This window comes from Convolutriloba macropyga, chromosome 9, assembly GCF_964194025.1.
Source record: "Convolutriloba macropyga chromosome 9, txConMacr16.3, whole genome shotgun sequence".
NCBI classification, from domain to species: Eukaryota; Metazoa; Xenacoelomorpha; order Acoela; family Convolutidae; genus Convolutriloba; species Convolutriloba macropyga.
This window is the reverse complement of record NC_134476.1, coordinates 49,655,276-49,681,173: the sequence shown is the minus strand read 5'-3', so window position 1 is coordinate 49,681,173 and position 25,898 is coordinate 49,655,276. Positions and strand designations below refer to the sequence as shown.

The following is a 25,898-nucleotide window of genomic DNA, read 5'->3' as shown; positions in this document are numbered from 1 at the left end:
ACAGTTCTGCATCCTCTGCAGCTTCAGTGATCCGACCTAGACAGCATAGACAACAAACAGCAGATTGAAAATAGAATCACCCCGAAATAGGCTGTTGAAAAGCCATGCCTTTTCAACAGTCAAGAAGACCAAAGACAAAATTGAGATTCTGTATGCAAAACATCCTTGTTTTCCGATCAACTGCCGGACAACTTATCACACGATTGACATAAAAACCTATAGAGAGGACAGTAGCAAACAATGTTACACACAAAAACTTAGATGCAGAGTAGTAGCAGTTTGCCGCTGATCACCAAGACGTCCATCTGCAGCAAAATTACAAAGACCAAAGAAGTAGGCAGCAAAACACCAAAGACATCTGCAGTAAACCACAAAGAGAAAAACTGCCATTCAGAATTGAGATTCCTTGAGAACCATCAAGATTATGCAAATATGAAGCATAGTCAAGCGTTATAATAGTGTCTCAAAAAGTCAAAACATCCATGAAAAATTACAACCAATAAACTATAAAAAATAACTTCCGAATTTTCATTTGCATTTACAAAAGATGAATATATTGCCAGAAAAGAGCACCGACAGCTAGTCTCGAATTATTTCATATTTCCGTTCGATCATCTCTAATTCGTTTTGTTAATTCAGTCTTCGGTGGTCAAAATAAATGACACAAAGTTTTTTGAAATTCAGCCAAATACATCATACAAACTTTCGTTCGTTTGTTAGTCTGAACAAAGTAGTTCCAATACCCCGAAGTATTAACTCTCACATAATTCAGTTGAAACAATTCAAGAGCAACTGCAAAAGCTGCTCTAGAGATATCGAAGTGTGAAGAAAGGTCAAATCCTAGTTTCGCTCAACTACCTCCATCGAAGATTAAAAAACAATATTGTACTTTGTAATTTTACCTTGTTAACCGTTTTCGGGGAAATACACATAAATCGACTAACCTCGGACGAATTGCCCTTGAAAAACTGGCGAGGCACAATTTAGAAGGTGCATAGACTACACGGGCTATATACGGTCTTCGCTCACAAATGGTTTTATTTAAGCACCTGACTTAAATTCTGCGTGCAATTCAAATCACTCAAAAATCAAAAAGCGCGAAATCGTCGCTCGAAAATGAAATCGAAAGAATGTTCTAGAAAAAACGGTCGAGCAAAAGTTTTGCAAAAAAGGTAGACACATTTACATGGTTGCTTCAAACTTCGTTCGAGAGCAATTAATGAGTCGTAACACTTGATTTAAATTAGCGTTTTTTTTTCTCTTTCCATCAACTATATCCGCTTAAATTTATTTAACTGATGCCAGAGGTTAACTACATAAAAATTAGGTATAATCGACTAGCGTCGAACGAATTGGTCTCAAACGACCAGCAAAGCGTTGGCTTCAGTAGTTGCTGCTTAAGCTTAGTTTCGGTGAATCACATACTTAGAGACTATCAAGGGCCATAGAGAACCTTCCTCAGAGGCCTCGTTTCTTAAGACAAAAAATCCACAAAATTTGTCGGTCAGACAAAAAGGTTCAGATACAAAAACGTTCAGACAAAAAATCAGCCATATGAAAAATTGCATAACAAAAAGCCCAGCAGTATTAAAATTATTGCTACAAACTTTGTGTCGGAGCAATTATTTAATGCTTTAAAAGCGGTCAGACAAATCACTGACCAGAACAAGAACAAACATTTGCTACCTCCTACTGCGATAACATTTGTAAACCACCTAAGGTACTCTGCTACGAGTGAAAAAGGAGGAGTAGCCCAATGACAGTAGACCTACTCAAGTTATCGTCTTCCCATATATTAAATATTAAGGAATAAAGTTTCGTATATACATTTTGCAACCTCCGGGTACAACTTGAAACTTGCAATTTGTCTAAACTAACGAAAACAAATCATTTGGGTTTTTTAAACTATGCATCACATGCACACTTCAGGGCTGTTTCTGCCGCACCTTCAGCCGTCAAAAAATATCATCGAAATTGGGGGGTCATCATTACAAAAAGGTAAATTCACTTAAAACTGAGTGTGAATAGAATTACGCTCCTGAAAATATTTTTTACTTTACATACATCTGTGACAGAAAATTTTAATTCCCTGATTAGTGCTCACCTTGACTCTGCATGTCTTCAATTTGGTTTTGTAGATTCCTAACTGTGAATTTGAGCTGAGCAACTGTCTCGGACAGGTCAGCTCTTTTTTGAGTAGAAGCAATTTTGAACTGCTCATATTCCATCTTAACATTCGTTAATTCATCATTTTTCATACGCAACTCCTCTTTGACCTCTTTCAGTTTTTGTTTCAAATCTTCCACGTCAGCATCTTCAGTCTTCGATTTCGAGTCACGTTTCTCTAACTTTTCACGTTTTCCAGTCTGGTCACGTGCATTTGAATCTTTTCTGGCGATATTGCTCTCAGATCGCCCAAACAGTGGCCAGGCTCCATCTGCTTCAACTCCGTCAAATTCATTAGCGTTGATGTGAACATCAAACCCAGAAATACTCGAAGCTGTTTCACTTTGATTGCACGAAGAGTCATTTGCTCTAACAAGATCTTCAATTTTCAGTCTTAGTTCTTTAACTTGCTTGTCTTTGGCTTTATTATCTGTCTTGTACCGCTGCAATTTCTGAGTAATTTTCTCAACCAGGGCCAAAATATCCGCCAGAGAAGCTTCAGTACCATTTTGACCATCGCCGGAATTTGAAACAGTTGCTAACTGCGACAATTGTCGATAAAGCTGCGAGTAATCGTTGATCATCGCTTGATCATCATCAGTTTGGCAGCACTCTTCAAAGGTAACTGAGCTGGTTTTCTTGCTAGGTTTTTCATTTTGCGCTACTGAAGCTTTAAGATCGTTGTAACGATTCTTTTCAAAATCAAGTTTTTCTTGCATATCATCAAAAATTTGCTCACTTCGCAGAATTTGCTCTTTTAGTTGCGCCAATTCTTCTTCCAGGTCATTGACCTTTTGCTTTGAAGCGTCAAGCTCCGTGTTCGATTCGACTAATAACTTTTTCAATTCATCGCTAGTTGAATGGTAGTTCTCAAAAAGAGAGGAACTTTCTAGAACGGGTGGATCACTTACGTCTGGGTACAAAGTTCGTTCACGTTTGAAAACGGGTCGTTTAGTCCCGTCATAATCATCAGCACTTTGTGCAGATTTTTCAATCTTTTTCAAATTATCTAACATTACTTTTGCTTGTTCAAGATCAGATTCAAGCTCATTAATGTGGTTGTTCAGTTTCAATTTATCACTTTCTAATTCTCTGATTTTCGTGTTCAATCGTTTTTTCTCACTGTCAAAATCAGCTTTCACATTTTGCAAATTATCTATTTTTTCATCTTGCTTGGAAATTCTCTGCAGCAAGTTACAAAGTTCGTCGTCTTTATTTTCTAGGTCACTTTCAGCTTTCAGCCGAGCACGTTCTACTTTCTCATTAGCAGTTTTCAGCGCATCAATTTCGTTCGAAAGAGCCGCGCACTTAACAGTCAAATCACGATCAATTTGCTGCTTTTCTTGTTCCAAATTATCAATTAATTCACTTTTTACAGAGTTATTAGAGGTCAAACTTTCAATCTCTTTTTCTAAATTATCATTTTTGTTGCGTTCATCTTCCAAATCAGATTTCAACATTCTCTTTTCGTTTTCTTTTTCCTGCATGTCAAACTTCAGTTTCTCAATTTTGGAAATTTTATCCTTGTCAGCCTTTTCCAGCTGCGTGATTTTGTCATAAGCAAATTCCAGCTCACGGTTGTTTTCATTTAGCCTTCGGTCAACACTGTCCGAATCTTCCTGGCTTTTCTGTTTTACAAGTTGCATCTCTTTTTCTTTGTCCAAAACTAACTGTTCTAACTCGTACTTGGCAGCTTCTAATTCCTCAATGCGTCTGTTAGCACTCAACAGTTGAGACTTGAACGAATCTATTTGAGTTTTTAAAAGCGCAGATTCAGTTATGGTCGAGTTAACTAAATGCTCTTTATTAGCCAAATCTTTACTTGCTTGGTTAAGAAGTTTCTCTTTCGATTTTAACTCAGTTTCAATCTCATCCATCTGATTTTGCGACTCGGCTAGTTTCGACTTCAAATCAGAAATTAGGTCATTATTTTTTTCCAAATCAAGTTTCACACAGCTGTTTTCTGTTTCTAAATTTGTCAAATTTCGGCCGAGTGATTCTGTTGTTGATTGAAGATCATCTATGGTCTTATCGCGATCAGAGATTTGATCTTCCTTCAAATTCAAATCCTTTTCCAGGAAGTAAACTTTGGTTTCCAACTTTTCCTTTTCATTTTCCAGACTTTTTAGCTTATCAATTTCAGCTTTTAGCTCTTCCATATTATCCTCTTCGTCGACCAATTTGGCTTTCAAATCTTTTACTTTTTGCTCCGAATCGGTCAAGAGCAAATCCTTAGCTTGATTTTCCGACTCCAAACGTTTCAATTTCGTTTGCAAATTAGCAATCTCTTTCTTAATTTTATCCAGATTCTCGCCCTGTGAACCCTTTTCACGCTCAAGTTGTCTATTTTTAGTCTCAGCATCGTTCAAGCTTCTAGCCGACCGATCTAAATCATTCTTCAGATCTTGTATTTGTTCCTTTAAGTCCTCCTTTTCCATAGCCGCTTTCGAGTTTTCCTTCAAAAGGGAGTTTATACTATATTTCTGCTCCGACGATTTTTTCTCAACTTCTTCCAAATTTTTCTGGAGCGCAGCCACTTCTTCAGTTAGCCTTTTCCTTTCATAGTTATTTTCCCTCAATTTGGCTTCGCTCGTTTCCAGTTGTGCTTCCAGCTTCTGTTTGTCTTTGAGACAGTTTTCTAATTCCACTGTTTTGCATTTCAAATTCAAATTCACATCGTCTATTTGGCTCTGTAGCTCACGCACCTCTTCCTAAAACAGAACATCTATAATAAATAGTATAAGTAAAGCGAATAGCTTAAGACGTTTTTTTAGTTATATAAACATTCATTCAAGCAAAATTTACGCCAAAGCTCACAGGGCCAACTTCTCTAACGCACAAACATAACGTGAGAACTTACAAGCAACTGGGAAGGACTTTTACTATGACTCTAGCATATGTTAATTTTAAGCTATTTTGAAATGGCGCATCAGAACATCAGAAATGGCGTAAATCAACCTTGAAGCAATTATACAGTTATAGAGTTAATGGCTCTCTCTAAAATAATTGAAAAAATAGGTGCCTAATTGTAATGATCAATTTTACTGAGCATAGATTTTGCCCTTATTTTGAGACAAAACAGATTTAAAAAATGCGTTTTGTGACCAAATTTGAATCAATAATTGTCTGTTTCAACAAGGTTAATCAATTAGTCAAAAAGTCAACAAAGTAAGTCAATAGATTGAACTTTGTTGATAACTTTTTGATAAGGTTAGCACACAAAGGCAAAAAAAATTTCAATCTTTATTCTGATTGAATCTGTAACTAATCTGATATAAATCAAAGAAAAAATATTTAATTAACTTAGGTGGCAGATTGCAAAAAATGTGATTACGTTCTAGATCTGATTAACGATACAAATAATTGTATTATCTGAAGTACTGACAATTACAATTTTCACAGCAACATCAAACTAAGACAGTCAACAAAACCCTTAATGCGCGCAAAAGAACATAAAAATCTTAAGACAATTAGAATTTTTTTCCAGAATTTAGCGTTTTAATAATCCCTAAAAATATCAACAATTTATGGAATATTGCCTTTACGCGTCTTTAGAATCTTTTCAAAATACAACCTTGTGGGAATCAATAACAGACAAAGCAAAAAAGCGAAAAAGATGAAAATTGGCAAAAATTGACTTGGCAAAAAGAGAAATTGTGGAAGTCAGTGGCGTCAAAGTATGAACACCACATAACTACATGCCAAAATCCTTAACTACAGTATAGCATAAAACTAAAAAGTCATAAGATACCTTTTAGCAGATATAATGGCTGAAAAACGGGCAATAGAACTACAAATAAAGACAAGATTCGCAAAATCATAGAAATTTTGGAAACAAACAGAATAAAATTTACGCAGAATAAGAATTTAGTTATTTTGAAACTAAGCAATAACACAACAAAAAAAACACGTAAGACCAAAGAATCAACTTTTCATTTTCGACAACCAGGTGTCAAAATCTTGAATGATTGCAACAAACTAAAGCGACTAATAGATTCACCTATCACTCAGCAACAACGATGAAATCTGCCATTAATGAGATTAAGCGATAAAAAAGCAGTAAGTACAACAAATACAAAAAAATGCAAATATTCAGGAAAATTTCTTGAAAATGTCAAAAAAACAGCTAAAAACTAAAACGATTAATTTAGACTTCCTTAGCAACAGATGACGCTTGTCATTAAGGACACTAAGAGAAAAGACATTGAGCAAAGAAAATCTCAGACCTCAAAAATTCGATTTAACTTGAAAACAATGAAAGTCAAAGTCATAGAAGAAATTAACCTATGTTAGTCCATAATAGTGGACTATGAGACCTGTCCCTAAAAAGATTAATTGGTAAACCATCAAAAAGTACAACAAATACTCTCAAAATACAACAAACCTTTAAAATATTTCGAGAACAAACAATGAAAAAGTCACAAGAATCACTAGCCATAAACTCAGACTTAATTTAAGTTCATTTATGTATCATTAGCAACCAATGATACTTTCATTTATGATAATAACGAAAAAAGGCCAAAAATCAAATATTCTGTATTTCATGACAAGTAGTGTCAAAATTTAAAAAAAAGAATAAAAAAAGCAAAAAATAGGCGCCATTGGAACCCATATGTATCATATTAAGTGCATTGAGAGAAGAAACACTGAAAACAGCATACAAATTGCCGCATGTTAAAATTCCCTTTCAAAAACCTAATCTTTAAAATAGCAACTTCTCACTCCTCTTAAAGGTATTTGGAAAAAATCACGCTTCAAACCTACTTCTCGCTTTATCGCTCCCTTTACTACTCCAATGATTAAAATCACCAATCTAAATTCACTTCTCGCTGACGTGCAAAAGCCGGAAAAAATTGTCAACAGATCTTAAAAACAACAGCACATAATTACAATCCAAATACTTTGGATTGCAATAACAAATGTTTGCATAACTGTTGATGTCCTAATTTAATAAACATAGCCAGCAGATTGTCGGAAAATAGCCGCGATAGACGCTTCAGGCCTTCCAAGGATTTGAACCAACCAAAAACAGATAGACAGATTGACCACCAGTCCTCTAATAGACCACTAGACCTTTTGGGTTAGATCCGGTCTGTCATTTTTATGGGACACATACGCTCTATAAGGAAAAAGCCCTAGGGGAGCTTTTTCAAAATAATATACGAAACCATAAACTCAAGACTCTAATACTCAAGAATTGGAAGAAAAATACGTTTGGCAATACTTAGATGCACACTTTTGATCTTTAACTAGTAAATTGTCATAAAATTTAAAGTTCATTAAGTGATTTCACAAGTCAATTTTTTAAGTGAGGTTAAGTTCCCAGTAACTTCACCACTCTAAGTATTTGAAGGACTGCCAAACGCGGCCTCTAAAGAAACTTGATGCCGCTGAGCTTTACCTATTTATCCCATTTTGAAAGCTCAAACTCTGTTAGACGAAGTAAAGAAAAAATTAGGAGCGCTATAATAGCCGCCTGGAATTGCTGACGCTGCTATTAAAAAGAATTTTTCAACCTTATGAACTATTTTAATTTGAAGCATAAGATGCCTTTGCCGTGCAGATGCCTTTGCCAACTTACACAAACGGCCGCAGTTAAACTTCAAGTCACGCAATTCGGCATCACGTATCAAAAATTGAAAAACACTAAGTTTGAGAGTGTTTTCTAAGTATTGGATCGAATTCAATTGAGAGATTATTTCTTAAAATAATTGAACACGGATCCGGGTGACCATTTCTTCTTCGCAATGCTTACAGGAAGACGTTAAACACCCCCACTGGTAAAGACATGGGTACAATATTGGATTTTTAAGAACTTGACAGGTAAAATTCAATGAAAACTTAAAGAGTAATAATGACTTTAAATAAGCAGGTAAGATATTACCCGGCTGTGAAGTTCTGGAACAGTCAACTACAATCATAAATTAGTTTTCCGGAAAATAAATTTTCTTGACTTAATGTTTCACGCCCAATCGCTGAATGACAGAAGGATGAGGCGGGGTAAAAAGCAAGAACATGCCCTTTGAAATTTAAAGCACAAATTCAAAAACATTACCGGCAGAATACTCGATATAACTGCAAACAAGAATTAGCAGTCGAAGAATATAGATAGGAAAAAATACAGACTGAAGTAACAAAGCTGCCGATTCAACATATAGAGCCTATTTCAAGTCATGGAAAATATTTTTTCGATTAAATTTACAGTTGCTTTTTTCATTTCGGTTCGCACTGCCGTAAAAAAGATTACTAGCGAAAAGGTAAATTTTTATTCAAACGCCCTTTCCTCAACAAGCTTTTAAATTAGAGCAATAAAATCTCACGCCGCAAAACCACTGTCCTTTTCGCTACACTGCGTTTCGGTGAGACCACAACCATCATTTCATTTTGTAATCAAAAATCATAAAAATGTGTGAACAGATCCGGAAAAAACACAGCCGGAAGAATTTCCAAAAATACTCGAAGTCCTCCTCGCCAAAAAATAGCCTTTCAAATTGCTAATATCTCCCGGCAGACCGCCTCAGTTTCAGAGAAAATGATCTTAATTCAGATAAATGAAAAATTAGTCAATTATTGTGAAAAAATTTAGGAAACTTGAAATACTTTGTCAGACAGTACAAGTACAAATACCAAAGAAAAATACTGTTTCAAGCAAGTAAAGCTATCAATCAGCCCAAGCAATACTGGGCAAGATATAATAAGCTCAAATATCTATTTCTGAAAAAAAATGAAAAAACGAAGAAACTGCAAAAATTATAAATTCTCAATTTTTTGCCAAAATTTACGGTCTTTGCATCAAAAAACTAAAATCAATTTGCAGTAGACAGGAAATTCAAGCATTAGGCTTCAATTCAGTTACCAATATATTCAACAACGCAGTACATTGTGGCAAAATCTCAAAAAAACGCAAACTAGTTGAAGAACATTGGAATTAGCGCTAAACACCCTCTTTAAAAACTTAAAATCGAAAGAAAAAACAGGTTCGAAAATCGGAACAAGAAAATTAAGTTTCACTCGCTTGTCATAAGATTTTTGTCGCCTATATTTTTCGCTCTGTTTCAAAAGAACGTATTAACAAAATATCCACTCTTTTCTCCGGTCTCTCTTCTTTTGTCTGGTATTATCTGTGAAAGACATTCAGAAGACTATTGCCTATTAAAACTAGAAAAATGAAAAAAAGCACTTTAAATCTAGTGAAATAAATATTCAGAAAAATTGAAAAACTGCAAGAAATAAACAAAAAATAGTTACAAATTACCCTATATTTTGTCAAATTTCCTGCTTTAAAATTCACTCAAAAAAATTGATTTTTAAAAGACTTCTCCAAAACTCCTCCTCGAGTCGTAAAAAAGACGGTGCCCGTTAAACTTCAAATTCTTGAATTGCAATAAAAACCAAGATTACCGCGATATAACTTCGCTCAGCTTAGCTTTGCAGCTACAAGCAAAGACCCCGGCATGAAGAACCTAAGATATCATATGAAGTCCTGAGGTTTTATAACACTTCGAAAAATGTCTAGCCAGAACTATGATAGAAATCTGATCTATTCAATTTCTCGCATTTTTACGTGGCTCCACCATCAATTTATTGTCAAATTTTTACGTAACTCGACATAAGTTATGATTGATTCCAGTGCGCCATTTGCTTTAACACAAATTAGTGTTGCTTCTAAAGTAAACACTCTGTTAATGATTAAATGTGCAGTGAAGTCGATGAAAAAGTCTAAAAACCAATTGGCTCGTTAAAATGAGTGAATACAATCCATTCCTTTGCTCTTTTTTTACCTTGGGCAGTCTAATCTACACGAGGACAAAACAGAACATATTAATATGCTTACAGATACAAGGATACATAATTGTGTTAAAGTGACAATTTACTGGAACATGTAGCAACCTTCCACTTCTGGTAAATCACCTGCAAACGCCAATTAATTAAATTTTTACATATCACTGTCGGGTAAAATTCCTACTCAGTCACGGAGTCCAAAACAATAGATCCCATATGCTGTCTTGTAAAACTAACCGAATGATTGACGCCATCTTTCATGGCGCCCTCCAGCACTGTGATCTTCTCCTCCAAATCTGCCTTGTCCCTCAGTGCCTCTCTGAGTTGTTCTCTATCTCCACTTGCAGCAGAGTCTCTTCTCTCACGCTCATCCTCACTTCGACGAAGCTCAGATTGTAACTGCTGGATCTGGAAAGAAACAATTGATGTTTGACATTATAATCCTACAACCACTTCACTACAGAGCGAAATAGTTTTTTAAAAAGCAACAAAAATGGTTTAAAAAACAAGTGCGCAAAAAAATCAAAGTAGACGAAAATAGTCAAACTCCAGAGGGTCAATCGTAATCCCATGAGTTCAAGAATCAGCAACATCTAATGGAAAATCACGAACAACGTTAAACTGACATTGGTAACTCAAATTGGTTAAATTGAGAACCTGATATTGTTAAGCAGAAGAACACATACCAAACTCGCCTCCATTGTTATTGAGATGAAAGAAGTTAAATCATAGAAGTCTGATTTGGAGCAAATAGTAGCGCCACAAATTGTATAGCTGTACTGAACAAATGCCAATGCGAAAGAGAATGGGAAACCGATAACGATTTTTAAACATACCCGGCAGATTGCCGGAAAATAGCCGCCGTTGATTCCAATAAGCATGATTGGGATTGAAAAAACAGAAGATATTGAAAAAAAAAAGATTTTTGTACAAAAACATTTTTTAAGTCCCATTTATTTTGATGCCATTTCGTAGTTGATTATACTTCTGTTTCTTAGAGAGAGGCTACAGGGGCTACTATCAATAACAATAAGCATTAGAGAGAGGTAACTAATACTTATAAAAACGACGTTCAAATAGCGGGCATCTAAAATTGGGCTTTATGGGTTTATCCCGTTTCTATTTCTGACTTCAATATTTTCTACTGACTCTGTTCATTTTGAATTGCTTTGCTGAGCAACTGATGTTCAAAATCACTTTTAGCAGAATGAGAGAAGAGAGAAACTAGCCTAGAGAAGTCAAAAAGATTTCACGCAAAATGTTGAAAAGGCGGCAAAATGAGGTAAAGCGAAACATTTTTTTATTCGACGAAGTAAAAAAACATAGCAGGACAAGTCCTGACGTACAATTCAAAGAATTTTCATTGACTAAACAGAAAAACTAGACCTAGAATAGACTATGAGTGAATTGAGAAAACCATTTTTGAAAAAATCAGAACAAAAATGAGAAAAAAAAAACAGAAAACCAATATCAAAGTGCCGCACGTGAACAAAAAAACCACTAGCGAGAAATGAAATTTTAATTCAAACAAAAACCTAGGCCTAGAATGAGCTGTAAATGGATTGGGAAAACCATTTAGAAAAAAATCCGATCCAAAAATCGAAAAAACAGTAAAAATCAGAGTGAAATTGCCGCATGTGAACAAAAAACCACTACCGAGAAACCAAATTTTTGTTCAAACACCGTTTTCTCACTCTACTTTAAAATTAGAGCGAAAAAAATTCACGCCGCAAAACCACTCGCTTTTTCGCTCCATTTCCTGTTTCGGCGTGACCAAAATCACTACTCCAATTTGACTTCAAAAATCATGAAAATGTGTGAAGATCTTAAAAAAAAAAACATAGCCGTAAGAATTCCGGAAACGACTCGAAGCACCAAAACTTCACAAAAAGCTGAAGCCATTGCCTTTTGTATTAAACCAATAACTCATTACCTCCACGGGTCTGATCTAAAAATCGGTGAAATTTAAACCACTGTCACCAAGAGAAAGAAAATGCAGCAAAATTTTATTATTGAAAACATTTGGTAACGTTAAAGTCTGAAAATTTCAGGATAATCAAAAACTGATAGCCTGACAAAGTTGACAGGGCCATCAATTGCCCTCAGATAATTAATGATTCTAATCTCAAAAAGATCCCGAAAGCAAACGGCAGATAAGAACTTTTCAAAAAAGACAGAGAAGTCAAAATTATTCAAAAAAGAGTGCTCAAACTTAGGAATCAGAGAACCACTACAATTAGATTTCTAATCACGGCAATTATAACAAAAATAATACATGATTATTCCTTGTTGTATATATGCTAGACAACATGATTTCATACTAATTCGAAAATTAAATTAATCATAGAAAAACAAACGCAACAGAATATTATTCAAAGGCAAAAAATTGTCTAAAAACAATACCAAGCCCGGAAGAAAATTGCAATGAATAGTAATAACTAGAAATGTTGGAAAAGACTTTCTAGCAAACTCCCAGTACTGCCTTATTTTGAAATAAATCAATGCAAAACCGAAGAAACCAAGATCTAAGAAAAAGCTGAATTCATTCAATTTTTTAACAACTGAAAAAATCAAAATAACGAATATAAAAGTAGGTGGCATGATAATACTAGAATAATACAAACGAGAATGTAAAGAATATGGACACAATGTTAGGAACACCGTAACAAAAAGACCAACTCTTGATTTTTGGAAGTTAAAAATCAAATTTAAAAAAATCAAGAAAAACGAGTACATTTCATTGATCAGCATTCGAGACATAGAAAAGACAACGAGTCATTCGAGACAAAAATCCAACTTGCTGAACCGAATAAAACAAGAAAAATCAGAATTCACACATACGAAACAAAGAAACATTTTGCAAAAAAGTGGTCAAAAAATAATTAAGACTGCATTTATGAAAAAAATTTATCTGTTTTTTCAAAAACTTAACACCAAAAAATGATTGATTTTTTATTGAAACAAAATTAAAGTCCTTCATGTTCCCCAAAAAACTATTTCTAGTAATGAAAAGCAAAATACAAACAAAAAACTGAAAAAAATTGGCAAAAAACTACGAAAATCGGATTAGCAAATCTACAATTTTATGAAACAAAATTACATCGAGGTAGAAAGAGGCATTGAGTATATGAATTATCAAAGGGAAGTTGCCATTTTAACTGATTTTTGACAAAAAACAGCTAAAAGATCCAAAAATGAAGAAACTAATAGAAAAAAAGCTAAAAATTAACTAAAATCAAGAAATATGTGCCAATTTCGCATTTGAAACGCAATTTCAGGCTATACTGTGCTATCAATTTCCGGGGTTTACATTTCAACATAGCATCGATTAAAAATTATTTCAACAAAAAACCAAATTACAAGCAAAAAAACTAGGCCACTTAGACGAAAAAACGGCTAAAAACGGTTATCTGTATGTGCCATTCAGTCAAAAACTACTTTTCAATGTCAAAAAGTCATTCACTAAACGCAGCGCATGATCAAAAAACTTCTCTCGCTCAGAAAAATTTAGTTCACACTGCAATTTTACTCGCTTTCGCTTTTAGGTCAAAACATCGTCTGAACGAATAGTACTTCCGGTAAAAAAAAAAAACCTTAAGAAAACCAATACTCCTCTTCGAGTCGTAATAAAAAAGACAGCGCCCCAATACAATTCAAATTCTTTGAATTGTAAAAAAAAATAGGAGCGCTATAATAGCCGGCTGAGAAGATGAGGGCGGCTATTAAAAAATTAAAGTTGATGGACTGATTTACGTCTGAATATGTCGGTTTACAAATATAATTGCATACAAATAAAAATGCGTTCTCAAAATGTTAATGCAGTTGACCACTAATTGACAATCAACTGAAACAAATTTGTTCAGCAATGACCTCATAGCGTCACCTGAAATTGAGAACAAGACATTCTTGGAGCAAAGTTACCTGCCACGTGATTACATGATAGAAAAACGCTTAGTTTTAAATCACACTGAAAGAAGATATAAATTACGTAATGCACGCGCATCTGCAGTTTCAAGTATCTTCCTTTTGTTTTTAGCTTTTTAAACACAAAGAGCCATTTTTTAAACGATACCCGGCAGATTGCAGGAAAATAGCCGCCGTTGATTCCCATAACCAAGATTGGGATTGAAAGAGAAAACTAGTGAAATGATTTTTGTCAAACCATTTCAAGTGCGAACTCTTTTGATGTCCATTTTGGAGGCGAACATACTCCTTCTTCGTATTTGGACGACACAGGGGCTAGTATCAATACAAATAAGCATCAGAGATGGTACTAAAAACAAAGTTCGAGTAACGGGCATCTAAAATTGGGCTTTATGTGTTTATCCCGTTTCTATTTCTGATTTCGTTTTTGGATTCTGACGGTTCATTTTGAATTGCTTTGCTGAGCAACTGATGTCTAAAAACACTTTTAGCAGAATGAAAGAAGAGTAAAACTAGCCTATAGAAGTCAAAAAGATTTCACACAAAATGTTGACCAAGCTGTGAACTAAGGTAAAGCGAAAAAAATTTCGTTCGACGAAGTAAAAAACATAGCAGGACAAGTCCTGACGTACAATACAAAAAATTTTCATTGACTAAACAAAAGACTCGACCTAGAACAGACTATGAGTGAATTGTGAAAGCCATATTTTAAAAAAATTAGATAAAAAAAACAAAAAAAAACAATCAATGACAAAATGCCGCATGGAACAAAAAACCAAAAGCCAGAAATGGAAATTTGGTTCAAACAAAATACTAGGCCTAGAATGAATTATGAATGGATTGGGAAAACCATTAAGAAAACAATCCACTCCAAAAAGCTGAGTCGGCTATTAATAACTGCAAAAGTTTCCAACTGAAAAAATAGCATCTCAATCGGAAATCGCGACGTAGGTTGAAGCTAAAGCGTCAAGGGAACGAAAGGTGAAGCTAGTTCATACACATAGCCAGGAGAAATTCACAGAGGAGCACGTCGTTGAATCCCAACATTTCCCGCAATCACCAGTCGAAAAACACTCAGAACGCGTAGAAAAAACTTAAAACAGCAGTAAAAATCTGGCGAGAAGTCCAAGGCCCTGATTGGGAAAATGCGACTTCCTATTAACTACCTGAGCAATTAAAAAAGATGTATTACAGAACTCCAGGAGCATCAAACCTACGTAACAGATTTCTGCATCACTTAAAGATACGCTCAAAAACACTAAAATATAAACATAGCCGGCAATTTTCCGGATAATAGCCGCCGTTGACCCACTTGACGCAGAATGGGATGGAAACAGAAAAAGGAAAAAAAATTAAGCGACAGAAATTGACAGAATCTTTACCAGTGTCAAAGTGTTCTCATTTTGTGTGTAAATTCGGTTAGATTATAAAAATACACTTAATTCAGCATCTAATCTAAAGGCTATTAAGCATAATACTACTGCCCGCCAGCATTCGCTTTATTGAACTTTGATAACCTTATGCACTATCACGGGCAGTGTCGGTTCATCCCGTTTCTTTTGATTTCGCTCTTTTGACTTTAACCGCATTCACTACATTACGTAATTCAATACGTGAAAGAAATTAAAATCCGTTAAGTTGAAACAGTGAGTGAAGTAAGTCAGAAATCAAGCGCGAAAATCGTGACTGAAGTGAAACGTGATCAAAAGGAAAATCGAACTAAAAAAGGAGAGCGCCTAAATATTATCCATTGAGAGATTGACAGAGGCTATAAATGAAGTCGAACAGAACACACGCTCTCTCAAAAAAACCAGAAAATTTTTATCATTTTTTCTTAAGAAGGTAAAAATATTGGCCCATAAAACTCATCAATACTCATCAACTTAAGACTGAAAAACTAAGATAAAAATTAGGCGTCAGTTTGCCTAACAATATCCGCTGTTGAACGCCCATCGGGCTTGAAAAAGAAAATACAAATTGACAGTTGTAAATAAGGTTTCAATTTGGTGTCCAGATTCAGTTAGATGACTACGATACAGTTAATTCGAATTCTATACTAATGGCTATCTGGCTTAATATTATTGGCAGCTGGCATCCGCTCTAATGGACTCATTAAAAAACTTCGAAAATCAAAATCGCTTACACCAAAAAGAAAAAACTCTTTTTGCTAGTCAACAGAGCATATACTAAAACAAACACGAAACCAATAACCAATAACAACCGATAAAAACCAATAACAGCATGTGAGTAAAAGTTTACACTATGGGACCTTAGACAGTTAGCACAACCTCTACAGAATAGAAGTTAGAAAAAAAGTAAAACAGATAATAACTTGAGGAAACTCGACTACAGCATTGGTATTGAAAAAAAAGTGTGTCATTATAGTAATTTAACATAATAAAAATCAGTTCTTTAAACCAAAACATTATTCTCTGTAAGAAAGCACAAAAACTTTCTTGAATACAATAAAGGGCGCGCCATGCGAAGGGACAACAGTATCAATGCAAAATGTCACTAAATAATAAACCCACAAATGTCGGAAGAATTGCTCTTGAACGACAGGCGAGCCAATTTAATTCAGGGGCTGTAGCCCAGATCAATAGCCTTTCAGGGCCTGTAGCCTTTCTTTATGGGTGCAAAAACCACTGCGCTACGAATCACTTGCTACAACCGATTCGATTTTATATTAGCAACAAGCTTTACTTCGGAGCAATAGAGATCACTCAAAAATGAAGAACGAAAGCGTGAAAAAGTCACTCGAGATATCAAAGAATGTTCTAGAAGAAAAGCGCAAAATTGTCACGCAAAAAATTTGCATAAAAAAAGACACACACGTTTACAATAATTGCTATGAACTTCGTTCAAGAGCAATTAAACATCAATAGTCGCAAAGTTAAAAAAAACCATTATCCATAATCAAGCCGCAAACATTACATAGGGGCGGGCAACCTAGTCTCAATAGAAAGCCAATGAGGCCTGTAAAAATAGTCTATTATATAAACACAACCCAACTAATGACGGAAGAATTGGTCTCGAACGACAGGCGAGGCAATTTAATTGAGGGGCTGTAGCCTCGATAAATTTTTCTTTATGGGTACGAAAAAAAATAGTCAACCACGCCGGGCTTCTAAAAATACAATGAACACCACAGAGCTCCTCGTCCAAAATTAACAGTCAACATAAACCGACTAATGTCGGAAGAAATGCTCTTGAACGACAGGCGAGGCAATTTAACTAAGGGAATGTAGCCTAGATCAATTTTTCTTTATGAGTGCCAAAACAGTTGACGACGCCAATTCTAACCATTAACCTCCCGATCCCCAGAAACACTGCCCACTCAGCTATCAGGCCTTAGAAGCAGGCTTTAGTTCGCACTGACAGCAATGGAGATCACTCAAAAATGAAGAACGAAAGCGTGACTTCGAGAGTAATTAACAAGACCAACGATTACAGCCAGTACGCAAAACGTCAAGAACTCAGATATTTTTTGAAGGGTCGTTAAAATCGTTACAACAGAAATCAACACATTGAATAAATTTCATTAGAGGGACAGCGATACCAGTCATGAAACATATCCTACTATCGTTGGACGAATTTCTCTCAAACGGCTAGTGGGTGCTCGATTCTATTGAAGCCTGCTTTGGTAGGGGGATGGGGCGGGATTCGCTGGAGATGGGGCGGGTAGGGGGATGGGGCGGGATTCTACTTCAGTTCAGCTGCTGACACTTGTGAATGAGAGAAACTTAGATTACGCGAAACCAAAAAGGGCGCCGCTCGAAAAGACAAAACACTCAAAGCAAAATTGTGCATAAAAAACAGCCCGTTTACAATAATTGCTTCAAACTTCGCTCGAGAGCAATTAATAATACTGACTTCACACACTGCAAATTTAAAAGAAAGCACGGACATTTTTCAAAATGAGTAGAGTCAAAGTTGTTTAAAATCTTAGATATCAATTCAAAGCATTAAACAGCTTCACTTATGCCTCATTAGAGATCTATTGAGATCGATAAAAAATGACATTAAAAACTGCGTCAACACAAAGAACAATAAAACCGGCAAAAATAAAAAAAAAATAGCACTAAATTTTGGTGTCAAAACTGTCAACGTTAAATAACTTTATTTATTCTTCATCAGAGAGCCAATGAGGCCATTAACAACACTAAGTTATAGAACAATAAAAAAAACCTCAAAAACGGCAATCCGTAAAAACGAGAAAGTACCTAAGCTGTTAAAAAGCTAGAGAAATCTAATCAGTAGCTTTGAGCACGCCGTTTGACTTGATCTGTTTGTATAATTAACCGCTGTTGATGTCTGCGATGAAATTGAGCTCAAAAGATATTTGTTCGAAGGATCAAATCTGAGTGAATTTGGAAGGACGAAACGGGTAGAAAACCATAAAGCAACCATTTTATTTTTCTATATTTTCTTCATTGTCTAACATCCGCTCGCTGATGATCCACTTTAAACAAACCCGTTGTACTCTTCCTATCGGCTGTAATTTAGATAGCTCTAATTTAGATCATTGACCGCATAAAAAGATATTCCGTGTGTATTGGTATCTACTTAAGTTGGTTTCGGTTTTATATTTTCACTGGTGTGTGTTGAAAAAGATCTGAAGTTGTTGAGATTTTACAGTGATTTGGTAACCACTAAAGTAATGTGACTGTATTAACGAGCTTTTCGGTTAAAAGAACTCTCGAACACCAAAAACTACCCGAGCAGCTGAGGAAAATTTCACACAATAAAACCGCTTGCCTTTGCGATTGATAAGCGTGGCCAAACTCGCCACACCAAAGCCGCTCTCAAAATGCAAAAAATTAGCTATAGTTCAAAAGACATTCTTCCCCTTTTTTATCAAAATGGATTGTACCCAGTCTTTGAACAATAAACTAGCTGTTTTTTTTCAATTTTTGTTCATATAAAACGAAGGTTAGTGACCTGAAGGGCTTTGTCGTTCATCTGCTTGTGAAGCTGTTCTACTTGGTCGAGAGCATCACTCCAATCCCTTTCCTTGCCTCTAAGGGATCTCTTGAGCTGATCTCTCTCCTCACTCACTGTCTTCAGCTGGGACTCTGTGGTGGCTCTGGCAGCTGCCTCCGTGTCACTACATGACATATGCTCTGCCTCTATTCTAGCCAGTTTCTCCTCATATGCTGACATTATCTAAACATGCAAGCTATAACGTCAATTAAAACGTCTGCATAATACGTGGCAACCAAACACAAAGATTAAGTATATAGCAAATTGAAGCTTTCCCAGACAAAATTCTGTGAACTAAAAAAATCTTTTCAGTTCAAGTTTTATCTTTTACTCCAAGCTCCAAGGCGTAAATAAGTAGTAGCAATTATGAGTGTTTTGAGATCACCCAAAGCCAAAAAAAATAAAAGTTTATATTGAATGCATTTAGCATTCATTGAATGCATATCATTTAGAGCAAATTTTCAAACCATCAGTTGTTGAGTTTTACATTAAGATAGCCTCACAATTTAACAAAAGCAACTTACCGATCAAATTCATTTGATAAAGCACAAAAATCAGATAAATTGCCTGTTTCCACTAATGGCCTATTGTATCAGAATTTGAACAAACACCAACAATTTTGCTTCAAACAGTCTTGAATTAAAATGTACCACTCACTCTAGTCTTTGTCTCCAGCTCTTTAGTTCGACTCTCCAACTCTTTATTGGCCTTTTCCAATTTGGCTTCCAAAGCCTCAATTCCGAATTTCCCACTTTTGGACCCTTTTGAAGGTGATGGGATTCTGGTAATTGAAGTATTGCACTTAGAAGGGGTACGAGAAAGTCCCGATTGGGAAAGGGAGGTTTTGGCTGCATCTTTTGTGTGGGTGGGGGTAGTTGGGTTTGCTAAGGAAGTATGTACATCTGGAAGGTGGGAATTCAGTCGGGTTTTGAGCTTCTCAATTTCGTCATCTTTCTTGCCCAGTTCTTTCTTCAGACTTGTTAGAGACAATTCGTAATTCTGAAAAGATCATGATTACATGCCGTAATGAACTTGATTATCTTGGCCTGAACATTAATAATTTGTTTGAGATTTTAACCTAAATCAAGATTAATCTAACCGGTAAAAAGTGACAAGTTAAAAATTTAACAAAGACATTGCCTTGACAGCCTTCTTAAAGCGCAATCACAATACTAGCTGACAACTGTAACATTTCAAATGAGGCCGGCACTAATCTTTTAATATTTCTTTAAGTTTGCATCAAGTTAATGGCCAACAAAATAATCGAAAACTCGACCGGTTAGTTTACCATTTTTAATTATGACTCATTTCTAGTATGAAATTATAACTCATATTTTTATCATGAAAAGCTTAAAGACAAGACATATATTCTTCCATGAGATCTTACAGCACACATCTTTAGCGATATGAACGTATGTCTATGCAATTGTGCAAACAAGCAGGATTACTATAATCCAATCTCACCAGATTTTTCATTGCTGTCACAAAATAACTGCCTCACTGTACTTACGTCAGTACAGTCAAAATCTCTTCCTCATGTTACACGAACAATGATTGTTCAGTGAGCATACAGGTTCCTGTTTATTGTTGTGTAACTTTTCCATATTTGTTTCAAAATTAGTGTACGTACGAAGGATCTACAACTCCACGTAGAAGCCAAGATAATTAAAATATTTGTTTTGGCTAATCAAACAAATTAAAACGCTAGACTATGAATATCAAAATTGAATATCATTGATATGGACCTGAAGTAGCTTGCTAAACATTGAGAACTTCAACAATAAATGGGGACAATTTTAGAGTGTTGATTGGTTTCTCCTTTGAATAACAGAATTAAATTTTTATGTCATTTAGCCATAAAAGGTAATCAAGGAATAAGGTAATAAATTTGTCTTACGTGTTTGAGCTTGGAGAGTTCTCTATCATGTGTGGCCCGTTCACTCTTCATCATTGAGTCATCTTTAGAGAAGGTCCCAATCACCTTCCTAGAAAAGACGGCTCCCTACATATTTATGCTTGAAAGCCCATAAGAAGCTAATTGAAAGCAATTGTGACCTTGCTGCTCAAAAATCCGAATGTCTATTACCCAGATATGAGATATATCGACTTTGAGATGTCTAAACGTCAGTTTACGCATGCAACTGACCAGTTTTTACGCAATCGAATTGGATACTTTGACCTGGAAAACATGTTCTTTCTATAAAAAGCTGTTGCTCTTTTTGCAGGACCTAGTCTTAAAGCTTTAGCATTCGTTGTACGCTCTATGTTCTTCCCTAACAAGGAATTGAGTCTTTTACTACTACCACCACCACTACTACTACATTGACTGGACAAAAATTAGACCTCGAAATGACTAGCAAGGGCTTTAGAAAACAATTAAGAAAAAAACAGATAAAAACACAAATTTCCGCAAATAAATATAAAAACAATCGAGAGCGCGAATTTCTGTTCAAACACCGCTTTCTCACACTAATAAAGAATTATTATTAATTTTGGTTTTCGACAACGACTCTTTGTAGATAGAGCAAAGTAAGCAAAGAATGAACCTAGCATAGAGAAGTAAAAAAAATCACCAAATAAGTCGAAAGTGGCCGAAGTAAGCAGAGCAAAAAAAATTGATTCTTTCATCTTGTAGCATCTCAGGTGCGTGGTCATATATTGTATCACTATCCTCATATTGACGTAGATATGAGGGGGTTGTAGCAAAGAAAACTTTGTTCAAGGGTCCCAAAAACTCCGAAGAGCGAGGGATTCGAACCCCCGACCTCCTCCTTACTAGAACTAAGATTTTACCTTTCGACTATCTGGTCCTTATGCTCTACTAGCTTACGATCCATTTTGTTTTTCCAAAGCAGACGTGATTTCTCAATAATAGGTCAAGCCAAAATCGAGAAGTCAAGCGGGAAAAAGTCACTCAAGAACAATTGAAAAAATGTTCCAGAAAAAAACGGTCAACAGAAAATTTTGCATTAAAAAAGACAAACGTTTAGAAATAATTGCTTCAAACTTTATTCAAGATCTATTGATATAAGCTATAATTTCGTTATAAGTTATTTCGGTTATAATAGTGAGGCTCCAAATATTCAGTCGACAAATTTCGGGTACTGGTAGCATATCTGTTGAGCCCACACCTAGGCAGGCGCAGATAGTTTCTGAAGACCTGATATACTAAACTTTAATAAAAAAGTGCCCACTAGCTTGACTTTCTATTACTTTTTACTCCATGAATTTAATTTTAATGAGAGTGAAGTTAACATTCAAACAAAGCCAGTCATATGTGATCATTGAACTTGTACACTGTACAGTGTAAAATGAATATCATGCGCGCAAGTCTAGTCGTTGGTGTGTAGCCAGCAGATTGTTACAGAACAATTTCGGTAAATTACTAAAAATTGAACTTGAGATTTAAGCGAAAGTCAAATTTTGAGCACTTTGGCTTCCGCGTATTTAAACATAACAGACTAACGTCGGAAGTGCTCTCAAACGACAGGCCAAGGGTGGGCTTTGTTTGTAGATAGCTTAAGCACAGGAAGGCTTGCCTCAGAAGGCAAGGGAGTAAAAACATGAGTGGAGAAAAAGGCAAGTAGGTAAAATCAGAGTAAACAAGCAGCTTTGCTGAACCGTACACTTTGAGCTCAGTAAAGCTCCCATAATTGGCATAAATAAAAGACACCCATGTGTACAATAATTGCTTCAAACTTCGTCCGAGCAACTAAAAACTTTGTTATGAAATTTTAATTACAAACAGTACTAAAAAGTATAGGTTATTACCAACAAATAAAACAATTTAAGTAAAGAAAAGACAGTTGGCGCAGGTTTGCCCTTCATGAATGCCAAAAAACTCAAGGGGAAACAATTCTTAGCAGTCAGATACAAATCACTCGCAGATTTAAGAAATTTCTCCGCCTAATAGTAATCACAAATGATTAGTACCGTTTTCGATGACAATAAATGACCGCATATTACTAGCTTCAAAAAATAAAAATTTGAATCTGAAAACCTTACTTGGCGTCGTTGAGCAGCCTCTCCTTCTCTTGAATCTTTTCACGAAGTTGATCTCTTTCAACGTGAAGATTAACGTTCTGAAATGGAAGGAAATTCTAAATTAACACCGTCGCTGACGACTAAAACGACAGCAAAGAGAGAACATAGAGAAGAGAAATTTATAGAATACCCCTTAGACGCCAGAGATATATCGCCCGCTCTTTATATGCTTAAAAACTACAGTTACAAAAGAACTGTTTCTTACTCCCTCTCACCCTCCCATCTGTGAGTATCATAAGACGACCCATTTTCAATACTTCTAAACCGTATAACAAAATAATTATCAAGAAAGGTTCTATGTCTTTGTACCACGATTCATTCATCTCCGCACATTTTAAAACTATATCATTTCACTCTCTATCTCTTCACAGTGCGGTGTTTTCATCTCAAAATATTTTGCCAAATTTCAATGTATCCCCATTATAGTTGATCATGCAAAAATTCTTTAACCAAACCCTTCGTATTACTAATCTAATGTTAATAAAATCAATTAAAATCGGAGTGAAGAGCACAGGGGTGAATAGGAGGGATGTCATTTACATAACCTGCAACTTCTATAAATTATAAGCTTAAAAAACATTCACGCCAAAACTTATATCGGTTTGCTCAATTTCAAGAACACCAAAATCTTCATGGTGAGAGAAAGGGGAGGACAGATCTGAAAAGTTCAACAGTTAACAGAAGTAGACAATTAACTATCTAAGTAAAAGTGAGGTTGAACAGTTAACAAAGTAAGTTCCATTCATAAACCTTTCCCAGTTTACTCTCTTCCCCAAAGATGTACTCGAGAGCTTTTTCTCCAGTTTGCTGCAATCAATATATAACACGCTGCATTAAAATCTTTCCGGGTAGTTCTATAAACTCACGCATGTCTCATTTTGTAAAAATACTGACCTGTATTCTGACATCCTTATCCGTTAAAGACGACTCTTGTTCAAAGTAATAGATCCGCAATTTTAAGTTGAAGTTTTCAATCTTCAGATTCTCAATCAACTAAAACAAAACAGCATTACACTAAGCAGAACTTATAACTTAATTTCTTTGAAGTATTCACTACAAATTAAACTTACTTTGGCTGAATCCTTTACAGCATTTTTGTGGAACATTTTATCTTCAACGGCAAAATTCTCGTCTGACGTTGCCCCTGCAAAGCAAACCACTGATTATAATTTGGCAAACAGCGGCTACTAAACAAATTTGATCACAAATTGAGCGTAATTTGAAAAAGGACTACTTGCCAAGATCAACACCGTCAATGTTTGTATCTTCACATATCGATGCGTTATTGGATGCTATTGATGAAAGTAACGATATGTTTTCAGGATGTTTGCTGACGGAATCATTGGCCGCTGGTTCTTGTTGACGTGAGCTTCCAATTTGTAATATATTACCACCAATCGGTCTCATATCGGGCGAGTAAAATTGTTCTGATGAATCGTCATTTCTACTTTCTCGGCGATAAAACTCCCGGTCAGAATGAACTTCGTCATCCGTAAGAATGATATCTAAGTTTGATTCTATTGAGTCATGAAGAGGTAGCAGTTTAGATGATAATTCAGCTGTACAAAGTGAGTCATTAAGATTGTTTTCACGGCCTGGCATGTTAGTTGAAAGATTAGAAAAAGAAGAATCTGGTGATGGCAAAAAGTCTACATTTCTGCTCATCATTACCTGAAAAATCTAACTTTAATCTTTACAGTTCTCCGGGATCCCAAATCTTTTAACGTTACGCAAAATGGTTCAGTTTAAATTTTTTCACCCTCGCAAAATAAAAATTTAAGGTAATTTTACCTTAAAAAAGATAAATCCACTAATTTCGGACGATTTGCATTCGAATGACTGGCGAGACGAACAAATTGGAAGGAAGGGTGCATAGGCTAAAGAAGCTTTCATGGTGTAAAAACTCAAGACTGGGGTTCAAAACCAGGACCTCGCGGTCACGAGTAGAGGAAATTAACTTCTACGCTATATGACCTATGAGTGTGGTGAAAGCCACCATCGCTCACAAGCGGTTTTATTTTCGCAGGACTTAATTTCTGATTGAACGCAAATATTCGAAAAAACAAGCATGAAAAAGGGACTCGAGAGTGAAATCAAAAGAACGTTCTAGCAGAAGATCGTCAAGCAAAAATTTTGCATAAAACATAGCCGGCAGATTGCCGGAATAGCTGCGAAAGAATAGACCTGCGTATCATATAATAGAGATAGAAACAGATACAGATCTAAATTGAAAAAAAAAAATCGACGCCGCTCAGAAAACTAGGCTAAAAAACATTCAGCGATAAATTAATAAAGCTCGTTGAATTTCATTCCACAGAAGCCTCTTATTAGGGACCTTTACTGCAGATAGGAGTTCCTTTGGCATTAAACAAACTCAAATTAAACTTAAGCTTTAAAACGCAAAAGTCATTTTATTGAGTGAGGTAGGTCACGTATGATCAAAATCTAATCACGCAAATAACCTAAAAATTTTCGCTAAAGCGAGTGAGAAATGACGTCACGCGCGCAAATGCCGTTAGTGAGAGGATGAAATCATTCACAAAATTTGACTTTTTCAGCGTTGCTGTGTGAACAAATGTAAAACGATAAAAGAGCGTCAGACGACGCAACAAAAAGCATAGCCGGAAGATTTCCGGAAGCGACTCGAAGCGTCAAAACTTCACTAACCGTAATTGCAGCGCAAGCCACTATCTTTTGTATTAAACCCTTAACTCACTGTCTTTCCAGGTCTGCTCTAAAAATTGGTGAAACTTAAACCACTCACCAAGAGAAAAAAAATGCAGCAAAATTTCATATTATTGAAAACGTTTGGTAACGTTAAAAAATCCAAAATAAATAAGGTCGTCATAAAAAGGATAGTCTGACAAAGCTGACAAGGTTATCAATTGCGCTCAAATAATTCATGATTCTAATATGAAAAAGATCGCGATAACAAACGGCAGATAATAATCTTAGAAGCTAAGTTAAATCTTTTAACTCTTTTAAATTTGAGAACAAAA

The 25,898-nt window shown here is 35.5% G+C and overlaps 1 protein-coding gene across 6 annotated transcripts in view; it reads right to left on the bottom strand.

The window, feature by feature from the left end:
- Positions 1-24,627, bottom strand: part of LOC142345819 (uncharacterized) — a 127,187-nt gene extending 102,560 nt beyond the window's left edge. Inside the window, exons 1-11 of one of the 6 annotated variants that reach the window (XM_075398214.1) lie at positions 24,138-24,627; positions 23,970-24,043; positions 23,794-23,892; positions 23,650-23,706; positions 22,861-22,937; positions 20,753-20,840; positions 19,513-19,854; positions 18,814-19,038; positions 10,186-10,356; positions 10,057-10,077; positions 2,105-4,877 (exon numbers count right to left, since the gene is read on the bottom strand). In XM_075398214.1, coding sequence (XP_075254329.1) covers positions 2,105-4,877; positions 10,057-10,077; positions 10,186-10,356; positions 18,814-19,038; positions 19,513-19,854; positions 20,753-20,840; positions 22,861-22,937; positions 23,650-23,706; positions 23,794-23,892; positions 23,970-24,043; positions 24,138-24,567 — 4,357 coding nt within the window. In that variant the 5' untranslated portion in view covers positions 24,568-24,627. Of the gene's footprint in view, positions 1-2,104; positions 4,878-9,947; positions 9,963-10,056; positions 10,078-10,185; positions 10,357-18,813; positions 19,039-19,512; positions 19,855-20,752; positions 20,841-22,860; positions 22,938-23,649; positions 23,707-23,793; positions 23,893-23,969; positions 24,044-24,137 lie in introns of all 6 variants that reach the window. The other 5 variants (XM_075398212.1, XM_075398213.1, XM_075398215.1 and 2 more) reach the window with 5 other exon arrangements.
- Between the last annotated feature and the right edge of the window lie 1,271 nt (positions 24,628-25,898).